General features: G+C 36.5%; 3 protein-coding genes across 3 annotated transcripts; 1 reads left to right on the top strand and 2 right to left on the bottom strand.

Moving 5' to 3' along the window:
- Positions 1-926: 926 nt before the first annotated feature.
- Positions 927-2922, bottom strand: LOC104608034 (AAA-ATPase ASD, mitochondrial). The gene has a single exon (XM_010273878.3). It carries the CDS (start codon positions 2853-2855, stop codon positions 1134-1136), a length of 1722 nt encoding a protein of 573 aa, XP_010272180.1. The 5' UTR covers positions 2856-2922; the 3' UTR covers positions 927-1133.
- Positions 2923-9384: 6462 nt separating this feature from the next.
- On the top strand, positions 9385-11180 carry LOC104608033 (Putative membrane lipoprotein). The gene is made up of 2 exons (XM_010273877.3): positions 9385-10492; positions 10604-11180. Exons 1-2 carry the CDS (start codon positions 9619-9621, stop codon positions 10705-10707), a joined length of 978 nt encoding a protein of 325 aa, XP_010272179.1. The 5' UTR covers positions 9385-9618; the 3' UTR covers positions 10708-11180.
- A 506-nt stretch (positions 11181-11686) lies between these two features.
- Positions 11687-13055, bottom strand: LOC104608031 (Pathogenesis-related thaumatin superfamily protein). Its single transcript, XM_010273876.3, has 2 exons — positions 12897-13055; positions 11687-12784 (listed from the first exon to the last, which is right to left on the bottom strand). The coding sequence occupies exons 1-2, from the start codon at positions 12961-12963 to the stop codon at positions 12075-12077; spliced, it is 777 nt and encodes a 258-aa protein (XP_010272178.1). The 5' UTR covers positions 12964-13055; the 3' UTR covers positions 11687-12074.
- Positions 13056-15261: the final 2206 nt, after the last annotated feature.

Raw genomic sequence — 15261 nt, 5'->3', positions numbered from 1 at the left:
GCTTCCTGAATCGTGGTTATTCTGCATTCATTTTGCGGAAGAGTGTGTCTAAGGGCGGTTTATCTTTTGATTCCACTATACATCCTGATTAATCAATGTGGTATTGGACCAATATAAAATAGTGGAAGGAGCAATCATTTTTCACTCAATGAGCTAAGTGTCCGTTTGGTTCATAGTTAGAATTGGAATCGAAATCCTTCAAAATCAGAATCAGAATGCTTCATTTCCATAGTCTGTTTGGTTCGGTTCAGACAGGAATAAGAATGCAAATTAAAATCAACAGGTGTGGGATTTCATTCCCAAGGGAGGGATAAGGATTCTGATTTCACCCAATCAAACAGTCGGAATTAGAATAATCTATTCTGATTTCTGATTCCGATTCTAGACTCCTATTCCAATGAACCAAATGGGGCCTAAGATTTTTGTAGTTATGTCTCATAATATATGTTATAAGGAGTAAAAAGGGCAAAATAAATTCTATGTAAAAAAGCTAAGGGTATATATATTTAAGTCTTTTGCCCTTATCTAAGTAAGTGTAGTTGAGACCTGGGATCAAATCCCACATGCAAAAGTGGTGGGGGTGGGGGGTTGGGTTTATGGAGCAAAATAAATAAATAAGCTCGTCGTGCTTGTTAAAAGCCACTTTTAAAATGAAAACTACTCCCAAGTCGTCCCCAAACTTGCAGCATAAGACAAAAGCAAGTGGGTTGGCCTCAAAGCTTGGCTAAAATTTGCCACATCAGCAAGGATGACGTGTCAATCACAAAATGACCCTTCTTGGAACGCCACCAAGTATTAAGTAGCCGTGTATGTGCATCAGCTTCCGATCCCAAAAGCATGAAAAGAGTTTGAGTTGAGTCGATCCCGAGTCCCGACCACAATCTGAATTTGTATCTCTCCACTCAAATAGCAAACATAAATAGATCTTTGACCTCAAATGATGATATATAAATATGCAGACAGGAAAATACATCCGAACTTAATGAACTCAAAGTTGGTGTAATCTTACGGCCTACCCTACAATTAAGTTTTATCTGCAAATCACAACAATACAGAAAAACCACAGCCAGATTTTATATGGACTCCATTTCGATTTTATAATCCATCTTATTCCAAATCGTCTTTCAAACTGCTTACTGAGTCTCTTTCTGTTCTGTTTTGGGTGACGATTCGCCCTCCTCTCCTTGCTTGGAAGCTGAAGCCGAAGCCGGAGCCGGAGCCGGAGCGTTCTCTTTTCTTTTCCCATCTTCCTCTGCCTTCTCTTTGCCTTTTTCTTCTGCCTTCAACTTGCTAGCTTCCTCCTTCGCCGTCTCCAGTACTTTGATCAAATTATCCAGGCAGCTTGACTCGGTCTTTTTCTGTTCAGTTTTGGTTGACGATTCATCCTCCTTCCCTCCTTCCTTGGAAGTTGATGACCCATCTCCCTTGGCCAATGCCTCCGCCTTCTCTTTGGCTTCTTCTTCCGCCTTCAAGATGGCTTCCTCCTTCGCCGTCTCCAGTGCTTTGATCAGATTCTCCAGGCAGCTCTCAGCATTTCCATTTAGAGTTTTAGGCATCAAATTCTCGGCAACATCAGCAGGGGTAATTTTCGTTTCCTCCATCAGACGGCCAATCTTCTCGAACAATTCGTGAGAGTCGAGGTTGAGATAATTCTTGGCCAGAACCTTGAAAGCTTCAAAGGTACAGTAGGACAATTCGATGTGCTTGTCCATCCGACCTCTTCGGATGAGAGCAGGGTCTAGTTTTTCGATGTGGTTTGTGGTGAAAACAACGAGCCTCTCGCTGCCGCAGGCCGACCATAGCCCGTCGATAAAATTCAAAAGCCCGGAGAGGGTAACTTTGCTACCTTCATCCTTGGCCTGGTCTCGAGCAGCCTTCACTGGGTGTGCCTCCTTGTCTTCCTCCTCTTCCTTCTTCTCCTTCTTCCTCTGTCCCGTAAGATCAAGCGAACAGTCGATGTCCTCGATCACGATGATCGACCTGCTGGACGTCTCGATCAACAGCTTCCTCAGCTCCGTGTTGTTCTTCAGGGTCGTTAATTCGACGTCATAGACATCGTAATCCAGGTGATTGGCCATGGCGGCGATCATGGTAGACTTACCAGTTCCGGGAGGACCATAGAGTAGATAGCCTCGCTTCCATGCCTTGCCAATCTTCGCGTAGTACTCTTTGCCTTTTCTGAAAGTACTGAGGTCATCGATGATCTCTTGCTTCTTGTCGGGATCCATGGCCAGCGTTTGAAACGTCGCCGGGTGCTCGAACACTACGTGACTCCACACCTTACTCCTGTAACCATGCCAATTGCTGCTGGGGTTGTTGGTGAAAAGCTTGCGCTGCCGGTTTTGCACGGCGATGACCTTGCCTTGGTCGATGACGTACTTCAAGTAGGAGCCGTTGATAAGCTCCCGGTGACGCTTATGGAAGGTGAGAGTGTAGGAACGCCGGTCGTCGGAGGCGGGATAGAAAGAGATGTACTGAGTCTTGGGAACGATTTTGTTGGAAGACCACCAGAGCTTGACGCCATGGAAGTCATCGGTGATCTCCTCGTTATCGTCCATGCTGAGGACGATATTTTTGTCTTCCTTGCCGACATCGGCCTTGAGGCGCTTAGCACCTTTGGAACAATTGGAGATGAGATAAGACTGGATAGTTGTGAAGACCTCGCTGCGCTTGAAACTGTCACCGTTGTACTCGTGGAAGGTAATTCGGACGTAAGGGTACAAAAAGTTGAGGAAGCGATGGTAGTATCTCTCAATGAAAGTTCGAAGCTGGTGAGGGAAGTGCTGCTGAAACGTGAGGAACAGTATGCCCGCCATGGCCGATCCAAATCCCGCCCACATCTCCCCCGGCGTCATGCTTTCTTCTTCTTCTTCTTCTTCGATCAAGAGAATAAGAGAAGAAGGCAGATGAGGGCATTTGGGGTGTTTGGGGTTATATATATAATTTATATATTTGTCGAAAGAGATGAAGGTGATGAGAGAGCTGTAAACTGTAGACTGAGTTCTCGATCGGCAACTGCGAGGTAAGTTGCTTTCGTGAATCGTGATCTACGTTTACGTTGACTCATGACGTCGGAGAATTAGATTTTCATTGCAACGTCAGATGGCATGTGAGATCTAATATAATATATATAGAAGGTTTTGTTTTTATAAAAATAGACATTCTTAAAAAATATAAAAAATAAATTTATTTATATTTTAATAATTATTAACAAATTATTTTTTAAAATTTTAATAATTATTTAAAATATTAATAAATATAAATTTAACATTATTGATTTCATAATATAAATTTAATATTATTAATTCTCCGTACAGGTCATTCACTAGTTTTTTTTTGTTAAAATAAAACGACCGGAGTAAAGTAGAGGAAATGAGTCAATTAACGAAAAGACCGAATGGGTTAACAAGTCATGCCCCCCAACAGCCAAAGTTTTGGTGTATTCCACTCCACCTGCCTAGAATGTCACCTCCTCTGATCCTCCTCTCCTCTCCTCTCCTCTCCTCTCTCACGGAGTCAACTAAGAATAATGTCTGAACTGAATTGAACGACTACTGCCGACCCAAGCATAACAGGTGGCAAATATAAAAGAAGAAGAAGAAGAATAGAGGAACTGTGAATGTGGTTTGGAAATGTAAGCCAAGTTTGAATAATTAGATCATTGCCTTGCAGAGATGACATATTGTATGACATGTAATCCAACATCAATGGACTTGAAAAAAAAAGGACTATAAGTAATTTCCACATAACTTTTCTAATTGATGCAGACTTGATGGTCCAATTTGGACCATTTTTTAGTGTAATGTTATAATCTTGGGCTAGTTCCCAAGTAGAAAAATCGATCCTTTAAAAAACAAGCAAACTTGAGGTTCAAGTTTGAGAGACAAAAAAAAATTATATCTATACTACTTTAAAAAGTACGAATAGTCTCAAGAATATTTTTGTAATTTTCTAAATACAAAAATTACTCTTCTATATTTAAATTTATTGATAAAAAATGAGGGCAAATAGGGTAATTGGTTATTGATATTAAATGAGTTGAAAAGAGATAATATTAAGATTTTCAATGCATTCAATTCTCTCTCATTAAATCCAACATTTAAGGTATTATTTTGCATTCACCTTCATTGAATCATATATTTAAGACTTTTTTTTTCTCATTATTAAATCCTATAATTAAATCCATGTACAATAAATTAATAATTTCAACAACATAAAAACTTATACTTTTAATATCTATCTAGAAAAAAAATAGTGTTTTCATGTAGGTGGTGGTAAGAAATTAAACCATCTGGGTCAAATGGGCTAATCCATGTTGCCAGAATTAAATAGTAAAATAAAAATATATATAAAATAAAAGAATATAGAAATTAAAAAAATGGGAACGTTTTAACATCATATATTTGACATATTAAACATTAATAAGTATGATAAACAATATTTTAAAAACCGACCCGAAGGTTAACCTGCTTTTAACTTCGGGTCATAGGTCATCGGTTCGACTATCAAGGTCAAACGAGTCAAATCGCTCTGCATCAACACTGTGTGTGTGTGTGTGTAAAAATACATATTTTATCAATAAATAGTATAGTTATGCTTTATATATATTATAGTTATGTTTTCTATAAATTTTATAATTATGTTTTACATATATAGTATATAATATACGTATTATGTTACATTTTTTATGTTTTTTAATTTTTTTTATTTATACAAAATATTAAAATTACAATTTGGGGCTAAAAAAGGGGTTTTTCGTGAAAATAGCAAGGCAAAGCACCCAAGGCCCTTGGAATGTATAGATCTTGAGAAGTTACTCAAAATAATAATAAAAAAAAGATAACCCTAATCAGACATCAGAGTGCAAAGTTATGTCGTCCAAAAGTTTGCATATAATTAAGTGTGCAACCTGCAACCTGGTTACTGGGTCGAACAGGGCAATAGTTGAACCGCTCGGGTTTGACAGTTTTTAACTGAAAGGGAGAGTTTCAACAGAACCAAACCCAGGATCAAGGTCGAGTGAAAGTTTAAACGGTTTAATCGGCCAAGTCAACAACAAGTTGAAAACATTGATGATAAATAAGAAATGGTTTTTTAAAAATGGAAATAGAATGTAAAATTTAAAACCCATTGGAAGTAAAACTATTTTCATATTATCTCTCATTAAATCTCATATCTAAGGTATATTCTTTTATTAAATCCTATATTTAAGATATATTTTTCTCATTATTAAATTCTACGAATAAAATCCACAACATTAATTTTAATAACATAAAAAATAAATATTTTGAAAAATAATTTGAAAACAAAACCATTTTCTTCCCTTTTGGTGGTGGGTAAGCAATTCAACCATTTGGGGTCAAATGGGTAAATAAATAATTTTATAATTAAATAATAAAAAATAAATTAAATAAAATATATAATACAAAAAAAGAATTGGGCATGCCATTAATATTGTATATTCATTATACTGAACAAAAAATAAGTATGAAATGTATGAAGTATTTTTATAAATGATGAAAATGGAACACCAAAATTAAAATCAACTTAGAAATGAAATGATGTCATAGTCAAATAATAAAATTTAAAAAAATAGAAAATACAAAGAATTGCAAAAATAAATGTTATACATAAGATTTAACGTTATATATTTATAAAAATAAAATATTGGATGCATCTATAATGTTATACATTTATTATATTGAATAAAAATAAATATTGTACAAAAGATATAATTTTATCAATAATGGAAATGCAATGCAAAATTTAATGTCAACCTAGAAATCAAACTTTTTTTTTTGGGTCGTGGGTTAGTGGTTTAGGTCAAATGGTATGATAGTTAAATAATAAATATTTAAAAACTAATAAAAAAGTACAAGTAATCAAAAGAATATTTAAAAAATTATATATTAATTATGTCAAACAAAAATTAAGTGTGATAAGTAAAAATTATTTATATAATATAATGTAGATGAAATATATAATTTAAAACTGATCCAAAAGCAAAGCTATTTTCTTATTTAAATGGTGGATCAATGATCTAACTTTTAAAATAAATTCATGATGTCATAATTGAATAATAAATATTTAAAAAAAGATTGAACACAAAAAATAAAAAGTATAAAATATTGTCAAAAACATTTTAGAGCATTTCTAATGTTATATAATCATCATATTAAATAAAAATTATTGTTAAAATAAAAATTAAAATTCATAATAATAATAATAATAATAATTTTAATTTTAATTTAAAACTTTAAAATTTTTGCACATGCACGTTTAGTACAAGTACTTAAGTTGATTTTTAGTCATATTGTTACTTTTATTATTCTTAATTTATATATTAACTATGATATATCTAAAATTCAAGTAATTCATATGTGCAACGCACATGTTTAATTATTAGTAAAAAAAAGATTTGAATCCAATCTATATCTGGTAATGGCCTTTTACATTTGATAGTCAAAATTTAAATTGAATAATCCAAATATTTATCACAATCTTAGAATAAAGTCTCTGTTTTTGGAAAATTTTAATATAAAAATGTTAGTGGAACATTCAACCGCCAATTGCAACTATATTAGAAAATTTAGGGGAGGTGATTGCAATTATCTAAATTCAGGGTCGGTTTCTACAAATGTCAAAAACTTAAAGTGAGGTTTCAGCAATTAACCTTATATATTAATTAGTGAAACTTTTTCTTATAAGGTAAATTTCTTAAACTACTCTTATGGTTAGTGTTAAAGTACCCCTACTATTGTACCATGTATGTCAGATGTGTCAACATGCTGTAAAACAAGTGTCCCCATATATCAAGAGCAATGGCATGGGACCCCACCGTTGGTTCCACAGCCCGCTAAACAGCTAAAGCATTCAAACACATGTAGTGGACCAATCAGTTTCGAGAGGCAAATAACCCAATTTATATGAAGTTAGGCATTTACTTGTTTACCCACCATATTAATCACACTTACTTCACAAACCTCATACTTATTCCCTCTTTTTCCAGTCTTATCTGACTTGACCATTGGAATCCTAACTTGGGCCTTTTTGGACATCGTCATATATATGAAAGAAATAGAAATAGAAATATTGTTTAATATATCGGATATATAATGTTAAAAATGTTCTCAATTTTTTTAATTTTTATATTTTTTGAATTTTATCTATTTTTTAATTTTATTATTTAATTGAGACAACATGGATTGGCCCATTTGACCCGAAATGGTTTAATTTCTTACCACTGCCTAGATGAAAACACTATTTTTTAGGTAGATTTTAAAAGTATGTTTTTATTTTATTGGAACTACTAATTTATTATGTATGGATTTAATTAATATAATTTAATTATGAGGAAAAATAAAATTTCCTTAAATATATGATTAAATGAAGGTGAATGCAAATTAATACCTTAAGGCTCAGTTTGAAAGGAGTGCATAAGGGTAATCGATTATTAATATTAAATGAGTTGAAAAGAGGCAACTATAAGATATTCAATGCATTCAATTTTCACTCATTAAATCTAGCACTTAGGCTTAGTTTGGAAGGAATACAAATACAAATATGTACTGTGCAAAACCTTATATTACTAAGGCTATTTGTGCTTTTTAAAGTAATATAGATTTTGTATATAAATATTCTAAAATGAATTATATATATATATTACATATAATATTTATATCATATTAATTATATAATATATTTTATATCATAATTTAATTAGCGATTTATGCTCAATGCTCGGTCAGCTTAGGTCATAGGTGTTAAACCTAGCCTGGCGCATGATCACACCCAAATATAATACCAGATGAAGTCACATTGTGAAGTCAGTCTACAGATTCCCTCAAGTCTCTATCCATTATTTGGAGATCACATCTCTGCCCCACAAGGAGCCGCCCACAATGCCCTACAGCACATCTCCATCATGTATTGGGAATATCTCCCAATGATGACATCATCAGGACCATCAAGAGATGTTCCCAATACACGGCAAGATGTGTTGTGGGGCGTTTTGGGGCAGAGATGTGAACTCCATTATTTGTGGTTCCTTGCTTTTTTTTTTCAAAAAAAATATTAAAAGAAGACATGGTTATATAAATAATTGCATTTTAGGACAATTATGCCATATTATTTCTCTTAAAATAATTTGGATACAGGCACCGACTCCTAAAACGGAATGCAAATTCCAAAATCATCAGTTTAAACAACTTACATGCCACCAAATTAAGAGCTTGATAGGGCCCTACATTCAAAATCCTTTGCCACATGGCTCCTTCTTGAGAGTTTGGATCTCCTGTCCACGTTTATCGCAGTCACACATGGAGAATATCTCATCCTCTGCATAGTATTATGCAGGGGGAAATGTTCCCAATTCATGGGGGGTAATATATCATGGGTAGACATGAACAGAGTTCTCGTGGGTGGGCAAGAGATCCGAACTCCCTTCTTGGTGGTTTGATAGGGTCAACATAAATCAGTTCAAAACCCTTTTTTATATGCCAAGTAAAGACCATATCAAATGAAAGAAAAGCCAAAATTGTCGATTTTCAGGGTGGCTTGTTCCATCCATGTCAATGAGCCAATTATTTTAAGATACTTAACCCCTAGATCAAGTAATAACGTGGCATATACCAACATACCGACAAATTTGAGGGCCTCAGAATTTTTTTTCTCATAGAATTTATAGTTATGTTTGGTTTATAAATATTTTCCTACTTTTTCCTTCCTTTCTCTACTTTTTCTTTTAAACCAAACATAGCCCAAGTTTAAATTTTAGAGTAGCCAAGCCGCTCAACTGCTTAAGCCTTCATGAACCTTACCAGCTAAGCAAGCTACTACCATGAGTCTACAGCGTCAGATTGGTGGGCAATCTTTGACTCGGTGCATATGCATTGACTGGCTTTATAACATGATAGTTTGTCTAAGTGATTTGAATGGTAGTGAGGCCTGTCAATGAAATCCAAAAATCCAGATTCCATAGGTTCGATCCGATATTTCTGTTAGATGGGATATAGATTTGATTTTCGTTTGGATTGGTTAAAATCCAAATTTTAAGTTATATATAATAAATTTAATATATTATATTTATATTAATTTATTATATATAAAAGTTTAAAAAAATAATTGAACTTGTAATTCTTTTGTATTTTAAAAAATTAAAGTAAAATCTGATTAAATCCAAATCCTACTATGGACCCATATGTACTGGTAGATTGCACAGCCTGGTGTACATGATGTGTTATACAGCCAATTCGGGCTCAATGGTAGGACCCATTGAAGATCAATAGTAGTAGGCCCCAATCCTTATATGCCAACTCAGATAGTTATTAATAACCCCTAGTCATTTTAGGGTTCCTGCAGGTTGCAGCCCCCCTGACTCAAGTTTATTCTGCTATTTATGCACATGACCGACCCAACCAAGCAAAGCATGCATGAGAAAAGCATAGAAATCAAAAGACAACAAGAACCAATCCCCATAAAAGCAAATCACATGCTCCTCTCTCCTCTGCTTCCCCACAAAAAGAGAAGATTTGTTACTTAGCTACTCCTAAATTCCAACTTAAAAATAATAAATGATCGCTCGATCAGTTCATCTCTAGCTCCTACGCTTTTTGCACAATGAAAGCCATGAAAATGAAGCTTGAATCTTCTCTCATCACGCTCCTCTGCTTCATCTCCCTCGCCTTTCTTCCCTCTTTCGTCTCACCCCAATCCTGCAAAAAAACCTGCGGCGACCAATTAATCAGGTACCCATTTGGCAGCGGCCCTGGGTGTGGCGACCCCCGATTTCAGAAGTATATAACATGCAACCAACAGAAGCTCAGCATGACGACTCATACCGGCTCTTACCCTGTAAACGCCATTGACTACGACAACCAGGTCATCTACATTCAAGACCCCACCATGTCAACATGCTCGTCTACCCATTCGAGCAAAGGCTTTGGCCTAGACTGGGATGCCCCATTTGTATTCCACGACGACAATGTCTTCGCCCTCCTTGATTGCTCCACATCTTCATCGCCACTCTACAAATCCAGCAGCCTCTTTAATGGCGGTAACAGCTCTGAAATCCCACTCTGCGATAACGAGGGCGCGCCCTTCTGCAGCCTCCTCTATTCCTGCCCTGAAATCAGCACGCTTAACCTGCCAATCTCAACATGTTGTGTTTATACTCCGGTCGATCTCGGGCCAGTTTTTAAAATAGACCTACAGAGGCTGCAATGCACTTCTTACACTGCTGTTTACAGCTTTAATGGCCAACAGTCCAATCCCGAGAGTTGGAACTATGGCGTGGCTCTGAAGTACCGGTTTAATGTCAACAACGACTATCCGAGAGAGTGTAGCACCTGCGAGAGGAGCAATGGAGTTTGTGGGTACACTGGTTTCTTTAATTCTTTCATCTGTAGCTGCATCACTGGGGTCAATACTACGACGGATTGCTATTTCGAAGCGTACTGGAGCAATGGTATAAGGCTCAACCCACCACAGATTGGTAAGCGGATTTTCACCAAAAAGGAAGAAAAAATTTGTTTCTTGACAGCTTGTGATGATACATAGTAGTGCTGGGTTTCTGAAGTGTGGATGTTATTTGTTGTTGTTGCAGGGATTTGGTTGATTATTTCTTTGGTATGGCTTCTAATTTGGGCCGTGCGGCCTTGTGCATTCTGTAGATCAGTAGATGCAAATCCCAAGTACAAAGTGAACTAGAAAAGTGAATCCCTGGTGTTTTATCTTGTTCTGTTTGTTTGTTGTCGATGATCAACAATTCAACATATCAGTCCCAAAATGAGAATTCAATACCTTTTCATATATAGTTAATTGTCTTGGAGAAGTTGGTTGCAGATGGTTTTGCACGTATGTGAGTGGAGCAAGATGTAGAGGAGCCAAGAAGTATGAAGATAGCACTACCAACTCAAATGAGTCAATTACCATTATTTTGGCATCTTCCCAGGTCTTAAGTCTGTTCTATTGTACTGTTAATACTGTGTTCTGTGATTGAGAACTGTAGCAAGGAAACGAAATCCATCTTCTCTGGGCTATATTCCAAGATATTAGATTTAATTAATAAAGGAGATTTGGACCTCAACATCAGATTAAATAGACAGTTCTGCAGAGTGGGGATAAGGTGATGGTAGATGCAGTGATAATAGGAAAAAACATGTACTAGTGGGGACTTTTTTTTTTTTCGGGGGGGGGGGGGGGGGGCAAAAATGATCTAGGGAAGCTGGAGATTCCTGATCCACGTTGCGAACTAGAACCTTTGCCTTAAAGCTGAGGCTCAGCATCCATGCTTTATAGCAACTTCCACGGTTGAATGGAAGAGAAGACCTTCACTTTACTTCCACAATATTTTATTTTTCTGATTCTTTTGTTAGTTTATAATCATATCTCTGCTCTCATGGCAAGCTTTATCCATTTAAACTTGTTGGAATTAGTGTATCTCTGCAATGGAAGCCATTGTTAAATGTTTTCATTGTATGCGCAGAACATCTAGAGAGAGAGAGAGAGAGAGATCCCCCTTTTGCAAATTGCATATTTGATCTCGTAGCGCACCAAATTAATTAACAAAGAGTATTCCCTCCATGGCTGTCCTTTTAGGCTTCATTATCAAGCTTTACACATGAGATAACACCACAGTATGAAGTAAAACTCAACTTTGTAGACAAGCCCATGTGACTGTATCTTCTTTAAATGAATGGTACTCTCAACACACTGCACCTTTCTTCATATATATCTCTGTTGGAGGCTCAAATGCATTGTGCTTTCAACACACTCCATCTTACATAGAACCTAAGAACCGCCCCATATCCTCTCACTTTACTTTATTGAGAGCCCACTTTTAACAATTATAAACCCCACTTCCTAGCCATGAGTAAGCAGAATAAGGGTTTGTGCTGATGAAATAACAATTTAGGTTCTTCTACTCACATACCAAGAATATAATCACAAAAGCCAAGGAAAGAGAAGAGATTAATTGCTACATAGAAAAAAAAAAAACAAACCCAAGCATTAAAAATCAATATTTAAGACTGATACTTTGAAGTTCAAAGCGGCTTTCAATACAATGCAGCCATCTATATGGGCATGTGATCACCCCACCTGGAGGGGCAGAAAGTTATTACATACACCTGAGAAGTGCAGCGTACCAAGGGTGGGGGTGTATCAAAAGCATAACTAAAATATGAAGGACAAGCATCCTTGAACATGTCAGAGTACATGTTGCTTTTGCACTTTTCAGGGCTCCCATAAGCATTTCTGCAACAAAACACATCCAGATCGAAAGCCAAGCATGCGCTTTTGCACGCCACAACCTGTCCAGAGGCATTCAACACCTGAAGCTCTGATGGGCAGAGGCTGTTTAGGTTTTTCAAGCATCCTGTAATGGAGCAATTGGATGCAAAGGGCTTTGCAGAAACAGAGACAGGGAGGTTATACCCATCAACCAAGCTGACATCGTAGAAACTGGGTTTGCTCTTATCTGGCTGCAGAGACACCTCAACTAGTGTAGCTGGGGGGAGGCCTATGCTTCCACTACAGGCAAGTCGTCCCTCGCAGTCACCAGTTTGGCAGGCAGGCTTAGAGGACGACGCGAAGTTGCAGCCAGTTCTCGCCCAGATCCGGCCATTCCACGTGTCTGGGGCTGTAACTCGCCGTGTCTGGCCTGAAGGAAGGTAGAAACCACCATCAGCTATAACCGGATGGCCTGCATTCGAGGCTGTGGCAGGCCATATGGGGAATGGGCATTTGTTGTGGATGAGGAATGTGCATGCTTGTCCTGCATGGCCTGAAAAACATCATCATCATCTGATGAGATTAATGGAACATCAACATAGATTGCTTTTAGTAAAAGTAATATATAAATCAATTCTAATATAACGAATGAGAAACAGATGCACCAGACAACATAAAATGCCATGTCAGAAGGGTGAGAAGAGATGTGGCGGACAGACTGAGCTGCTTCATTTGGTCTGCAATGGGGGAAAATGGGAGCTATGGATGGCTATTTGTAGCTTGGGAACCTGGAATTTGGGTTTTCTTCTTGGATTGCACTTCAAGTTTGAAGAAAGATTGTCTTTGGAGGCAAGGTAGAGAAGTACTGAGATTAGCCTTTATCAATACCCTTTAATTTGATCATTTCTTAAAAGAAAATCAAGATAATTTAGTTACATCAAAGAGTAAATTATAAATAAGCAAAGAGTGTTGGCATTTAAGTATAGCAAAGAGTGTTGGCTCAATTTGCAAAAGCCAGATACGACAGGGCGTTTTTGTTTTTGATATTTAGCGCATCAAGCCCGACTCATCACTGGGTCACTTGCTATATACTTCCCAAATTCACAACAAGCTGCATGTCCTGAAAAAACTTTGGCTGTTTGGAATGAAAAAAAAAAAAGGCCTGAACTGTTTTCTGGTTTCCAGCACACGATACATTCATGACAACGTGTCATGCGTTGTAAGGCACCCAAAACAGCCTAAGAACAGCCGAAATTTTCCCACACGTCCTCGTCATCAAAATCATGGTTTTCAAAATCGGACCAGGATCGGAAAAACCAGGAATTGGTCATCTGACCAGTTTTGTTTTACCCTATAACCATCTTTTGGCCAAAAACCATTGATTTGGTCATCAAATTGCTGATTCAGGCAGTTGAATTGTTCGAATTGTCTAACGGTTTTTGGCATTTTTTAATTTTTTAATTTTTTTGTCAGAATGGATCATCCGTTTGGTTCTAACAGTTGGACCATTCGACCCGGAAACCAAACCCCTGAACGGTTCATTGTCCGATTCAGTTTTAAAAACCTTGATCAAAATAACGTTATTTTGAATAAAGGGGATATTTGGGACCGGTGCATTTCATGACCGTTCCATTTCACAAGTGGGCCCTGATTCACAAGTGATTCATTTCATCTTTTTTTTTTTTGAGAAATACAAAAAAATGGGATGCAGGCTGCTGGTTTTTTAAAATAATTTGACTTAATGTTATAATATATTTATAACATTAAGGTGATTCAAGAAATGAAAATTTGGCGTTTCAAGAAATTCTTCCTTTCCCAAATCTTAAAGCTAATTATTATAAAATGTTTTTTTTTTTAAACAGGACTACCAGATACCATTTTTTACCTATTCCTTTTATTTGCTGATGTGGCGCACATGACACATAAATGAAACGGTTGTGAAACGCACCACCAATCCCAAATATCTCCAAAATTCTTCGGATGCGTGATATTTGACATCAATGCTAATTTTTCCTTATATTTTTGTATTGCAGTTATTATTCAATTTCCTTATATTTCTGAAAAGGGTCGATTTTAATGAGTCCGATCTCTTGCCCACGAGAATTCTGCCCATATTTATCGGAATCATATATGAAGAACATTTCATCCTTTGCATAATATTATGCAGGGGGAGATGTTCCAGAGGGTAGTATATTGTGGATAGGTATGGGTAGAGTTCCTGGGTAGTAGATCCAGAGTCATAATTGATCTTTAGCCAATTCCCTAAAAATCATCAAAATCAATGAATCAAATAGAAATGTCAGTACCAATTCCTCTAACACTGATGTGGCTCTGAAATTACAGTAATTTTCAAGAAATCAGCACCGATGCCAAACATCCCCTTTAATGCTTTCTGGGCAGATTGAAATACTCGGATTTAATGAATTATTATACGACCAGATTTCTGGGCAGATTGAAATACTCGGATTAGATGCATTATTATACTCTGAGGATAGCTTGGTTTAGGATACTAAGAACACGATTAGAGGTTATTGATGTACCAGGAGGCTACCAGCCCTCCATTCAACAAAAAATTAATGTATTTTCCAGTCAAAGCTAATTTGTTAACCAAGGTGGACCGTGGACGAGACATGATGGTAGGCATACTCGGTGAGCATTTGACTAAGCACACCATGTTGATTGTTGAATCCCTCCTGCAACGCAAGTGCGCCACCCAACAACCCATTTGCATTTGTGCCATAGTTTAAATAACCAGTGCGGAATAGGTACTGCATGTCGATTTATTTAAATTAATATGTATCATGTCAATGACTTCTTGACATGTTCCTCCAAAAATCATATCGGGGTCAGATTCAGGTCTTAAACCAATCCCTGTGAATCTATTTTAAAAAAATAAATAAATAAAATTAAAAAAAAAATACCAATACAGGCTGATACGCCCTACGATACTTTAAATCTTGACTTAAATTAAAGGGTTGTTTGGTAGTTGATTGTGGCCTTACGAGTTTTAATGTCAATTTTCCGTTTGGT

Source organism: Nelumbo nucifera, chromosome 4, assembly GCF_055504915.1.
Source record: "Nelumbo nucifera cultivar China Antique chromosome 4, China Antique-T2T, whole genome shotgun sequence".
Lineage (NCBI taxonomy): Eukaryota > Viridiplantae > Streptophyta > Magnoliopsida > Proteales > Nelumbonaceae > Nelumbo > Nelumbo nucifera.
Note: the sequence above shows the minus strand (reverse complement) of the source record. Positions and strands in the feature narration are given on the sequence as shown.